At 41.8% G+C, this 11,784-nt stretch overlaps 1 protein-coding gene across 1 annotated transcript; it reads left to right on the top strand.

The window, feature by feature from the left end:
* Positions 1 to 268: 268 nt before the first annotated feature.
* On the top strand, positions 269 to 11,368 carry LOC135085237 (uncharacterized). Its single transcript, XM_063979993.1, has 9 exons — positions 269 to 320; positions 1,011 to 1,073; positions 1,767 to 1,828; positions 2,507 to 2,591; positions 3,769 to 3,894; positions 4,451 to 4,591; positions 5,996 to 6,119; positions 7,589 to 7,656; positions 11,073 to 11,368. Exons 1-8 carry the CDS (start codon positions 269 to 271, stop codon positions 7,653 to 7,655), a joined length of 720 nt encoding a protein of 239 aa, XP_063836063.1. The 3' UTR covers position 7,656; positions 11,073 to 11,368.
* The last annotated feature ends 416 nt before the right edge of the window (positions 11,369 to 11,784 follow it).

Below are 11,784 nucleotides of genomic sequence, written 5' to 3'. Positions count from 1 at the left end.
GTATACATACAAACTTATATACAATGCGACACGCCACGTCACGTTATGATCATTGGCGTGTCTAGGATTCTTTTTCAAGGGGCCCTGACCCCTGATATGCCATGTCATTAGTAGCATAGCTCATGAGTTAGTACCAGATCTGACGCATCGATGATGATCGGTATACTGACACAATGCAACACGTCACGCCACGTAATAACAGTCGACATCGTCGTGCGGCGGCGCCGTCCCGCGTCCGACGCTGTCGGCGGCCGTGCCCGACGTGGCCATGGCGCCCAACGCGAATACACATCTGCTCACACAACCCGCGTATGCTCCCGGTCAGTATACTACACGATTGAGGGAAAGAGAGAGTTGAGATGAGACAAAACGTACGATATAACACAACATAAATGACGATTCGGCTCGACAATGTCTACACGTTATGACGACATATAAGACGACACGACATGACATCGTTCAAGTTCAGTTCTAGAGGCGTTTTAGGGTGGTTGCTTTAGTAAGTAAAATTTACACAAAGCGCTCCATAGTGACTAAAATACATGTAATTATTCATAGTTTCCCTACTAACTATCCCTATAATCATTGCCCAAATATCCCCTACCTCGAACTGTTTTCGAGTAATAAAGCGTTGCATGAAAGCTGTGTTATTTGCCCTGCTGACAAATAAGGGTCCGCTCGGCATTAGTCTGGGCATGTCCTGAGCATACCTCGACACCAATTTTCAGCGGGTCCTTTGACGTTGCTGCGCCCTACCGCCGAAGGAAAAGCGCTCCATGATTCACAAATAAAGATTTTGTATTCAGTATTGCCGATGACAGATACTCTACTGTGGCGCTAAAAAAGGTAGCCCTCATTAACAGATTGACTACCCTATTGAATATAATATATCGGACGCGATATTGAATATAGCGTGAATCAGAATCATTATTTATTTGCTTTAAATGTGGTACAGAAGATGGATACAGATAATGGTACAGATGGTGTACTAATATTGCATCTTGTTACAGAATACAGCGCGGGCGTCTTACAACTGGACCTTGGGGATGGGGCAACGCACACGCCGCGACCGGGTGAGTGCTTAGTTTTAACCGACTGTAGAAAAGGAGTTTCTTGATTTGGATGTGACTTTTGGTAACGGGACTATTCCCACCTCTCGTTCCCACCGCTGCAACTCCTGTGTAGCCAGGATCTACAGCTTCCTATGTTCGTCTGAATAATTTCGTTCCGGGTCCAATGACAGTTTAACTTTCCCCCGGGACAAACTTGATCTTCACTAGTTGAGTTTTTTTTGTTGCCTACACTGGTCTATGCTGATTGATATTGGTACATAACTGACTCAGTTCCTGAGATATAAGAACGGCACGGGAGGGGTGACATTGACATATTATGACGTGACAGCATATAGTTCCAAAATACTGGACTGTCCTGTCGATGACATTGACAGTGGGGCGCCACCGTCAACACCGGATCGCTGGTTCCGATTTTTGCCATGTTGGAAAACATTTAGTTGAACGATGGTAGCGCCCCCCTGTCATTGAATTTGGTGGGACAGTTCATCGTGGGTCATCTATACAAATCTGAAGTCTCGCTGACGTTTGGCATGTCAAAAACAGCCTCCCGTGCCGCTCATAAACCTCAGGCACTGACATTTCTTCATACTAATTGACGGATCAGCTGTTACAATTTTAAATTGGAAAAAGTTTTCATGTTAACTTACGTATATTTTATCATTAAAGTTATATTTAGTATTATTCTATACGCAGGGTCGCGGGCGGCGCGCGCTATGGCGGCGCAACACGCGACAAGACACAGGGAAACCAGTCAGGTAGGCTGAACCGATTTGAGACCCATTTTTAACCAGCAAATATTATAATTCGCTGAACAAAGAAAAAAATAAAAATTAAACTTGTTTTTTACTCAAAAATAAAAGCACTACTACCTGCTTTAGACGCAGAGGTTCCGGGTTCGATTCCCAGTGAGGGCAGATTTTTCTGTTCGGTTTGGTTGGTGGTAGGGATTGTTCTAAGTCCGCCTGGCTAGCTACCACCATCTTACATAAGTCTGTCGCCATAACAACAATGTTAACAGCATTGTTGTGTTCCGGCAGTTAGAGGTAAGATAGCCAGTTCGATACATTCCTTGAAAGGGGTTACGGTAGAACTCCAATAGATTTTGCTATTCAACTTGTGGTCAGAAACCATTTTTTTTATTTGTTTGTAATTTTGATAGTTTTCTCATAATCATGTTGGTATAATTCGTTGCTAGAAATGTGAAGTTCTCACATTTTTTTTTTTTTTTTTTTTTTTGCCTGAGATACAGGAATTATAATTCTTAGTTCAGGCACGTATGTACTTTTACCTATTATAGTTTTAATTAGCCTATTGTTAAAAACTGTCAATAAGTTATTCAAGTTATTCAATAAAGAATTTATTCAATAAAGAAAGAATTTATAGCGTTTGTCGAGTGCGTTAAGAATATGCATTGACGTGTGCGTGGTTGCCAGGCGATCGCGGCGGCGGCGTGCCGCGCGCGCGACGACGACGAGATCCGCACCGCCATCGAGCTCTCCGTCATGCGAGGTACGCTGGGTAAGACTAGTTCTTAATGTAATTTATTTTGTCTTTTATAGTCTTTACTGCTTCTGGGGATTGTCTTGAAAAAAAAAAAGGAGATTATTATGAGTGTTAAGTAACCGGTCCCGCCAGCTAAGAGCGTGTTTGGATACTGATTTTGAAAACTACTTCTTTGTTGTATAGTTACTGTCATATACCGAATTATAGCCTTTTCTATGGGTGTCTTCAAATTAGAGGCATGAGGAAATAGAATAGACGCAGTTGCATTGCCATTTGCGTTTGTCACGGTAGTGGCGCCGCAACTGTGCTTCTTGAAATTGTATGAAATAACATTGGCACCACTGCAATGCTTCCTAAAAGTGCAAGTTGCCGCGACACGTCAATGTATTTTGTAAGCTTTTATTTACTTTCATATGTCTGTTGTCCGTCGTCAAATCTTGCAACTTAAAATTGACCCACTCCCCGGTTCCAGGCGACGTAAATGTAAGAACCTTTGTATACCAACATTGGAGCAATAAAGAATTTGAATTTGTCGTGTCGCTTATTACGAATGGTATTTCGTATAAATACATAGAAACCAGTAGTGTCGCAACGACACGTCGTCTGTTGCTGCCTCATGTCGTCCGCTTCCAACTTGTACCTTAACGTTTCTAATTTCAAGGCGCCCTGACGTGCAATATAACAGTGTTTTTCAACCTCTGGGTTGTGACCCCCTAAGAAATCGCAAAGCCTCTATAGGGGGGTCGCGAGAGGTCGTAAAAACAACTTAGTAAAAAAAAACAGTAAAGTTATAAAGATAGATTTATCCGAAATCTAATTAATGTATGGATTGAAGTATTCGGTCCCTACAATATCTTTGTAACATTATAAAATGCATGAAAAAGAAAAGCGAACGGTAAAATATTTTTTCACTAGCTTTTGCCCGCGGCTTCGCCCGCGTGAAATTTATTTTGTCACAGATCGTCATAAATTATAGCCTATATGTTAATCTGTGTTATAAACAATAATACTTTAAAGTTTCATCAAAATTCGTTCAATAGTTTTTGCGTGAAAGAGTAACAAACATCCAGATATCCGGACATCCAAACTTTCGCATTTATAATATTAGTAGGAAGTAGGATACTAGGGGGTCGTGTCATGAAAAGGGTTGAAAAACACTGCAATATAGCGACGCTCTCTCTTCCCTCCGCAGCGTACTCGATGTTCCACCCGCGCGCGCACAGCCCGGCGCTCCTGCCGCCGCTACACGCGCGCCGCCCGCCCGCGCCCGCCTCCGCTCCCGCTAACGCGTCCGCGCCCGCGCCCGCGCATACTACGGGTAAGAGAGATACAATAGGCCAGGGATGGCGAACCTTTGTGTATCAACGTGCCATTTTTCCGAAAAAAATGTTTGATGTAGTCTTACATGCCATCAAATATCACCTAATGCTATCAATGAGGGGTATAGTAGGTACAAGTGGCGCCACTGGCGAGTGACAGTAGGACCTTACTCTACAGTAGCATTAACTGATGAGGGCAAATACGATAGCCCTTATTTAAAACACATTATTTACTTTTTATTTCATAGTGAATTTTGTGATAGGTGGGCGTGCCCTAAATATTGTGGCGCGTGCCATTGGTTCGCCATCCCTGCAATAGGCTATAGTCTGGTCCGTGAGCACCTAGAATTTTGTCCAATGACCCCAAACTACCCATCCTTATTGCTCGCGCGTAATTATATTGCTGTCGCGACTGTGCGACGGGCGCCCGCAGAGTGTGCGAGCGCGACAGCAACATAATTCGAAGTTCGAAAGGCTACCTTTAAAAAAAACTTTTAGGTTGGGTTGCACAATCTTAGTAGTCAGCTAGTTTTAAATATATGTTTTTCCTTCCAGCGGTGCGGTCGCGCGCCAGTCCCTCGCCCTCCGCACTAAGTGCGTCCAACAGTGCGCACCTCGCGCACCTGCCCGCCCCGCGCGCCACGCACCACGCCTCGCACCACCCGGCCTCGCACCACCCGCAGGGACACCGCTCGCGTGAGTAGAGTTAGAATCTAGCGAGTCATCCGCACCAGAAGATCTCACACCGGGGATCTCGCACCAGTGGCACCAAGGGATCTCGCACCACCAGGCCTCGCACCACGCCTCGCACCACCCGCAGGGACACCGCTCGCGTGAGTAGACTTAGAACCTAGCGAGTCATCCGCACCAGAAGATCTAACACCAGGCATCTCACACCATAGGCACCAAAATATCTCGCACCACCCGCAGGGACACCGCAGGATCACTGGCGTGAGTAGGGTTAGAACCTAGCGAGTCATCCACACCAAGCTTAGCGTACCAGGGACCTCACAACAATTACATCAGGGGATCTCGTACCAAGGAATCTCGCACCAGTCGCATCCGCAGGAACACCGTTCACTTGAATAGACTAGCAAGAGAGTTAGCACCCGCACCAGGTATTAACGCACCAGAAGATCTCACACCAGGCATCTCGCACCAGTCGCACCAAGGAATCTCGCACCAGTCGCTCCAAGGAATCTCGTACCAGTCCATCTCGCACCAGTTGCACCCGCAGGGACACCGCTCGCGTAAGTAAACTGTTGCTACGGGAGGGGCTTGCTTAGATAAAGCATAGCAAGCATCGGCATCAGGCATTAAAGCACCAGTGACACCAAAGATCTCGCATTAACTGCACCCAGGGACACCGCTCTCGTGAGTAGACCTTTACAGTAAAAACTGTTTTATAATGGCCATTAAAGTTTTTAATAAAATTCCAGACTCTATCACTGACTTGCATGTAAACCAATTTAAAAAATGTCTTTATGAATGGTTAGTTGATAAATGTTTTTAAACTGTCAAAGAATTTCTGAGTGATTGATTTGTGTGCCTATAATGACTTCATTTTTTTAATTAATTTATTATTGTTATTAATATGTAGATTCTAATTTTGTAAAATTTGCATGCCTACCCTGGACAAAACATGTTGGACTTGACATTTTCTATCGACCATTTTGTTACCATGTTTCTGAGCAAATAAATGATTTATTTTCTTAGAGTTAGAACCTAGCGAGTCGAAATATCCCTCTGCGATGTCGTGTACCTGTTCAGGACATCTATGGATGTGACGAAAGAGTGGATTTCTCTCAATTCTGGTTACATAAACTTGAAGAGAGGAAATCCCCAACAACTTGTTACAATATATGATGATTGAATGAGTTTGTTCTTCTCAGCACTTGCCATATGTTTGTCTCGAAGCGCTGGTAGGGCCCAAAAGATAAGGAGACATGTAAAGTGCCCCAAGGGCTACCTTTTCTTTTTTATTATTTACTATATTTTGACGTTTATAAGTGCCACTTGTGGTCTAAACTGAATAAATATTTTTGATTTTAATAATAAGTGCCAATAAAATATTTTTCATATTGAATTGTATTTCCGCAGTGACTCGCGTAGGAAGCAGCGGTCTGAGCGGGCTGGGCGCGGCGAGCGTGGGCGGTGCTTCTGGCAGCACCAGCCCCAGCGCCAGCCCCAGCCCCAGGAGACACAAGTCGCCCAGGGACTACCGGTATGAACATACCATCATCATTTCAGCTAAAGTCCGGTCGCCGAGCACGTAGAATTTCGTCCAATGACCCCAAGCTACCCACTCACTTCGGGCGCCCGTCGCACAGTCGCGACAGCAATATAATTACGCGCGAGCGATAAGGATGGGTAGCTTGAGGTCATTGGATGAAATTGTACGTGCTCGGCGACCGGACTTAAGAAACACAATTTCGAGAAAGAGGTCAATCGTCGCATCCAACTCAGCTGGGCTGCGTTCAGAAAACTACACAACATCTTATCTGCTTGTGACCATGCCGTCATGTCAAGCCGTGAGTACATAATGTAACTCATTTATAAATGTGGCGTTGAGACCCGTGTCTTTATTTTTGTCCAAAATACTCTTTTACATTTTTATAAAGAGAAAAATAGTGAACGTAGTACTTATTCTTATCAATGGAGAAACATACTATCAACAACAACAATGTACTTTAAGTAATGAGGGAAACCTGTTATTGACTATACTCCTTGCCTCATCATCATCATTTCAGCCGTAGGACGTCCACTGCTGAACATAGGCCTCCCCCAATGACTTCCACATCGCTCGGTTAGTAGCGGCCTACATCCAACGCCTTCTTGCTACCTTTATCAGGTCGTCGGTCCACCTTGTGGGTGGGTTTAGGGTCCGTTTTCCGGTACGCGGCCTCCACTCCAGAACCTTGCTGCCCCATCGGCCGTCAGTTCTGCGTACTATGTGCCCTGCCCATTGCCACTTCAGCTTGCTAATCCGTCGTAACACACATTGGTTGTAGACTTTCGTCTTCAGGCACTGCGGTATTTTGGACGAAAAGATGTTGTGTAGTTTTCTGAACGCAGCCCAGCTGAGTTGGATGCGACGTTTGACCTCCTTCTCGAAATTGGACCTACCTAGCTGGATCGTTTGTCCGAGGTAGACATACTTGTCAACAATTTCAAGAATCGAGCTCCCAACCGACACCGACACCGGACACTACATGTCTATAAATAAATAATTAACTTTTTAAAAAAATAAAACCGACTTCAAATGCGTGAACACCAAAAAAAGTAAAAATTGAAAATATTGGGTATAAAAAAGTTCATCCCCAATTTTCCACCCTTGGGGGTGAAATATTTTCTTCAAATTCGCATGAAACCACCCTTTTGATAATACCTATTCAACAAAAAAATAATCGTTCAAATTGATTTATAATCGGCGGAGATATTGCGTATTAAAAAAGTTCATCCCCAATTTTCCACCCTTGGGGGTTGTTTTTTCTATTATTAAATTTAAATGGGACCACCCTTGAGGTATTACCTATACGCAGAAAAAAGATTTGTTCAAATCGGTTCATAATTGGCGGAGTTATCGCGTAACAAACATAGAAAAAAAAAACATACGGGTCGAATTGAGAACCTCCTCCTTTTTTGAAGTCGGTTGATAAATGACATTTGTTGAACGTTATGTTTGTCCCGCAGACTGGAGCCCTCGTACGGCAGCTCGGGCTCCGGCAGCCGCGGGCAGAGCCCCTCCAACTACGCGTGAGGTGAGCACACGCACAGCATTACAGGACTCGCGGTAACTCAGCCAGGGCCTGAGGCATACAGGGTGGAATTTTGTAATGCCACCTGGAGGGAAAGTACTCTTAATATTGTAGATAGAATTTTTTTCTCAAAGAAAACATTCCTTTACTTTTGAAAAGAAATAGAACTGCATTCAAAGATTTCCAAAAATTTGCTTGACACACCCGGGAATCGAATCAACTATTTGTTAAAAATTACACCCTGTATTTTTATTACATCTATCGATAGGGTTAAGTATAAGAATGAAATCTCTCTAACAAACTTGATAAATCAAAAATGAAAGGAAAACCATGAAATCTTAAATTATTTTAATTACGTTACAGAAAATTGTATTGATGGTAGTGAATTTTTGAAAAAAAAATTCGAAAATCTTTGAATGCAGTTCTCTTTCTTTTCAAAAATAAAGGAATGTTTTCTTTCAGTAAAATTTTCTATCTACAGTATTAATGGTACTTTCCCTCCAGGTGGCATTACAAAATTCCACCCTGTAGATGACCCACGCTGAACTGTTTAAGTATTACGTAAGCAGATTTCTTACCATATTTTACCCCCCCGCCCCCCTTGTCATCAAAAGTAAGCAAAGCACTTACCCCCTCCCCCTATGCTTACGTAAACATTTTTAGTTATGCGGACTACGACTCACAAATTTTCAATGGGCAGTGTCGGCACGAGAGTTAATTATTAGACAAGTGAATAGCGCACGGTAATTTCCCTAATGTGCGGTAATTCCCCTAATCAGTTCTCAAAGCGAGTGCCTACGCATACGTATTATTTGCGGGAATCCCCGAAAAAACGTAAATAACTAACGATGACGTAATCATCATCTAGACCCCCTACCCCCCATGTCATCCAAAATAAGCAAAACAGAGAAATTGGTGCTTACGTAATACTTGAACGGCCCCTGTCCCACCAAACTCAATGACAGGGGGCGCTACCATCGTTCAACTATATGGTTTCCAACATGGCAAACATCGGAACCAGCGATCCGGTATTGACGGTGGCGCCCCGCTGTCAATGTCATGCATAGGACAGTTCAGTATTTTGGAACTATATGGCGACCGGGAGGGTGTTCTTGAGACGTCCCACGTCAGCGATCGTCAGTAATTCTTTAATAAATTTACCACGAACTGTTGTAGAACTACCCATTCATAAATTCAAAGCACATATTAAAAGTACCTTAATGAAAAAGGGCTACTATAAAGTCGATGATTATTTAAATGATAAAAATGTTTGCTCGCATAAATGTTTATAACTATGTATATTTTAAATCCTGTACACCCTTGAAAAAGAGGCTGACAATAGTGTCTGAGTTTCTTGCGCTGCTTCTTCTCAGCACTGGCCCATTTATTGTCCTGAAGCAGTGGTAGTTGTCATGTCTGACCTTCTTTATGGTTGCTTAGCAACGCGTGTTTTTCATTGTTATGACAGTCATGTAAATAAACATTCAATATTTATCAAAGCATATTATTTTATGTAATAGTAGGGTTAATACTGGGTCGTGTAAAAGTGCTTTTTTAAAGCCTATTTGCAGAAATAAATGAGTTATGTGGGTTTTTTAGTGTGTTCTTGACTTGAGACGTCAAACGTTAACGAAACGTTATAGACTAAGAGCTAGTGAACGCCAGACCTACGTCATTTTATAAAAGCTGAAAGTTTGTCAGCGTATGCTCCCAATATAGGATATAATGTTGGTAAATTATGGAGTTTGGGTCGTGGGGGCTTTGGGAGCTATCCTAAAAAAACTGTCTGGCAAGGAGTTGGAACTGTCAAAACTGTCTGGCTTTTGGGGAAAATACTTGTAGTAATTGCCCAAGTATTATACATAAAAATCAGATTTTATAGTGTAACGTAAATCTAACTTTTACGGTGGCTTTTTCTGTATATTCAATAGACTGTAATTCTACCAATGTTATACCATTAAATCTGATTTTTATGTATAACTAGCTGACCCGGCGAACTTCGTACCGCCTTAGCGTAGAGATTTTCTTAATATTTTTTTCCGTAAGAACCATCCTTGGACTTCCACAAACATTTAAAAAAAAGAATTATCGAAATCGGTTCAACCGTTCACACGTGATGCCGTGACAACGCGAAACGGGTTTCATTTTTATATATATAGATATTTGGGCAATAATTATAAGTATTTTCCCCAACAGCCAGACAGTTTTGACAGTTCCAACTCCTTGCCAGATAGTTTTTTTAGGGTAGCTCTCAAAGCCACCACGACCCAAACTTCATAATTCACCAACATTATATCCTATATTGGAAGCATACGCTGACAAACTTTCAGCTTTTATAAAATGACGTAAGTCTGGCGTTCACTAGCTCTTAGTCTATTAGATGTGCTTCAGATTTGTATGATCTGTCACGTCAAGCACTGACTGAGATAACCGCTAGAGTTAGGCTCAGTCGCACCAACTCTTTCACCGTAACTTTAACAATAACCGGTGCATTTTGTATGGAGTTTGACAGATTTTTGACGTTTGTCAAAGTTAAAGTAAGATGGTGCAACCCAGCCTTACAGTAGGGGAGATTTATAATATACAATCTGTCAGGAACCACTTTTAGGGTAAAATTTTAAGGGGATCTGTCAATCGAAGGTCAGGTTTTTTTATTGGCCGACATTTTTGATTTTGAACAAAAATGTATGAATCGTCGATGAATTTTAGATCTCAAATACTCGACGCACAGTGGTGCTACAGCTTTGGTAGCATAGTAACAAATGCTAAGGCGGACGTATTCTGTCAGAATACAGCACTTTTTTTTATTGGCCGACATTTTTGATTTTGAACAAAAAATGTATGAATCGTCGATGAATTTTAGATCTCAAATACTCGACGCACAGTGGTGCTACAGCTTTGGTGGCATAGTAACAAATGCTAAGGCGGACGTATTCTGTCAGAATACAGCACTTTTTTTTATTGGCCGACACTTTTGATTTTGAACAAAAAATGTATGAATCGTCGATGAATTTTAGATCTCAAATACTCGACGCATAGTGGTGCTACAGCTTTGGTGCCATAGTAACAAATGCTAAGGCGGACGTATTCTGTCAGAATACAGCACTTTTTTTTTTATTGGCCGACACTTGATTTTGAACAAAAAATGTATGAATAGTCGATGATCTCAAATACTCGACGCACAGTGGAGCTACGGCTTTGGTGCTATAGTAACAAATGCTAAGGCAGACGTATTCTGTCAGAATACAGCACTTTTTTTTGTTGGCCGGCACTTTTGATTTTGGACCAAAAATATATGAAACGTGGATGATGTCCTTTCCTGTTATGTGCTACCATAGAGTTCACTTAAAAATTAAGGATTGATGGTGAAAACGGGCATAAGTTTTATTTAATTAATAATACCTAATTTTTATTTTCAGCCGTGACATCGTTTGGCACCAACAATCATTCCTCTAAATAAATACATATAAATATACCAACTTATAGTTATATGTCATATAGGTTTTTAATAAACTCGTCTCGCTCGACACTATGAGAAGTATCGGCATGTTATAAAGATTTTAACCAACGTGAGAAAATGGTGATCCCATACATTTTAGTATGGGAGCAGTCGGAATTCAAAAATTTTGATCTCAGTTGTATGTGTGTATTGAATGAGACCATACATCATAATGACGTAGTGTGTGTGTTTTTACGCCATACAAATTTTGTATGACAGTTGTATTGTATGAAATGTTGTGTTTTGTATGAAAAAGAGGCTGACAATAGTGTCTGAGTTTCTTGCGCTGCTTCTTCTCAGCACTGGCCCATTTATTGTCCTGAAGCAGTGGTAGTTGTCATGTCTGACCTTCTTTATGGTTGCTTAGCAACGCGTGTTTTTCATTGTTATGACAGTCATGTAAATAAACATTCAATATTTATCAAAGCATATTATTTTATGTAATAGTAGGGTTAATACTGGGTCGTGTAAAAGTGCTTTTTTAAAGCCTATTTGCAGAAATAAATGAGTTATGTGGGTTTTTTAGTGTGTTCTTGACTTGAGACGTCAAACGTTAACGAAACGTTATAGACTAAGAGCTAGTGAACGCCAGACCTACGTCATTTTATAAAAGCTGAAAGTTTGTCAGCGTA

The sequence above is a fragment of the Ostrinia nubilalis genome, chromosome 28, assembly GCF_963855985.1.
Source record: "Ostrinia nubilalis chromosome 28, ilOstNubi1.1, whole genome shotgun sequence".
Classification (NCBI taxonomy): Eukaryota; Metazoa; Arthropoda; class Insecta; order Lepidoptera; family Crambidae; genus Ostrinia; species Ostrinia nubilalis.
Note: the sequence above shows the minus strand (reverse complement) of the source record. Positions and strands in the feature narration are given on the sequence as shown.

Excerpts from the sequence above, each read along its gene's own strand:
- LOC135085237 (XM_063979993.1), top strand. The coding sequence starts at position 269 with ATGGCGCCCAACGCGAATACACATCTGCTCACACAACCCGCGTATGCT. Across the intron at positions 321-1,010 it reads ACAACCCGCGTATGCTCCCG|AATACAGCGCGGGCGTCTTA; the intron begins GTCAGTATACTA and ends ATCTTGTTACAG. Across the intron at positions 4,592-5,995 it reads CCCGCAGGGACACCGCTCGC|TGACTCGCGTAGGAAGCAGC; the intron begins GTGAGTAGAGTT and ends GTATTTCCGCAG.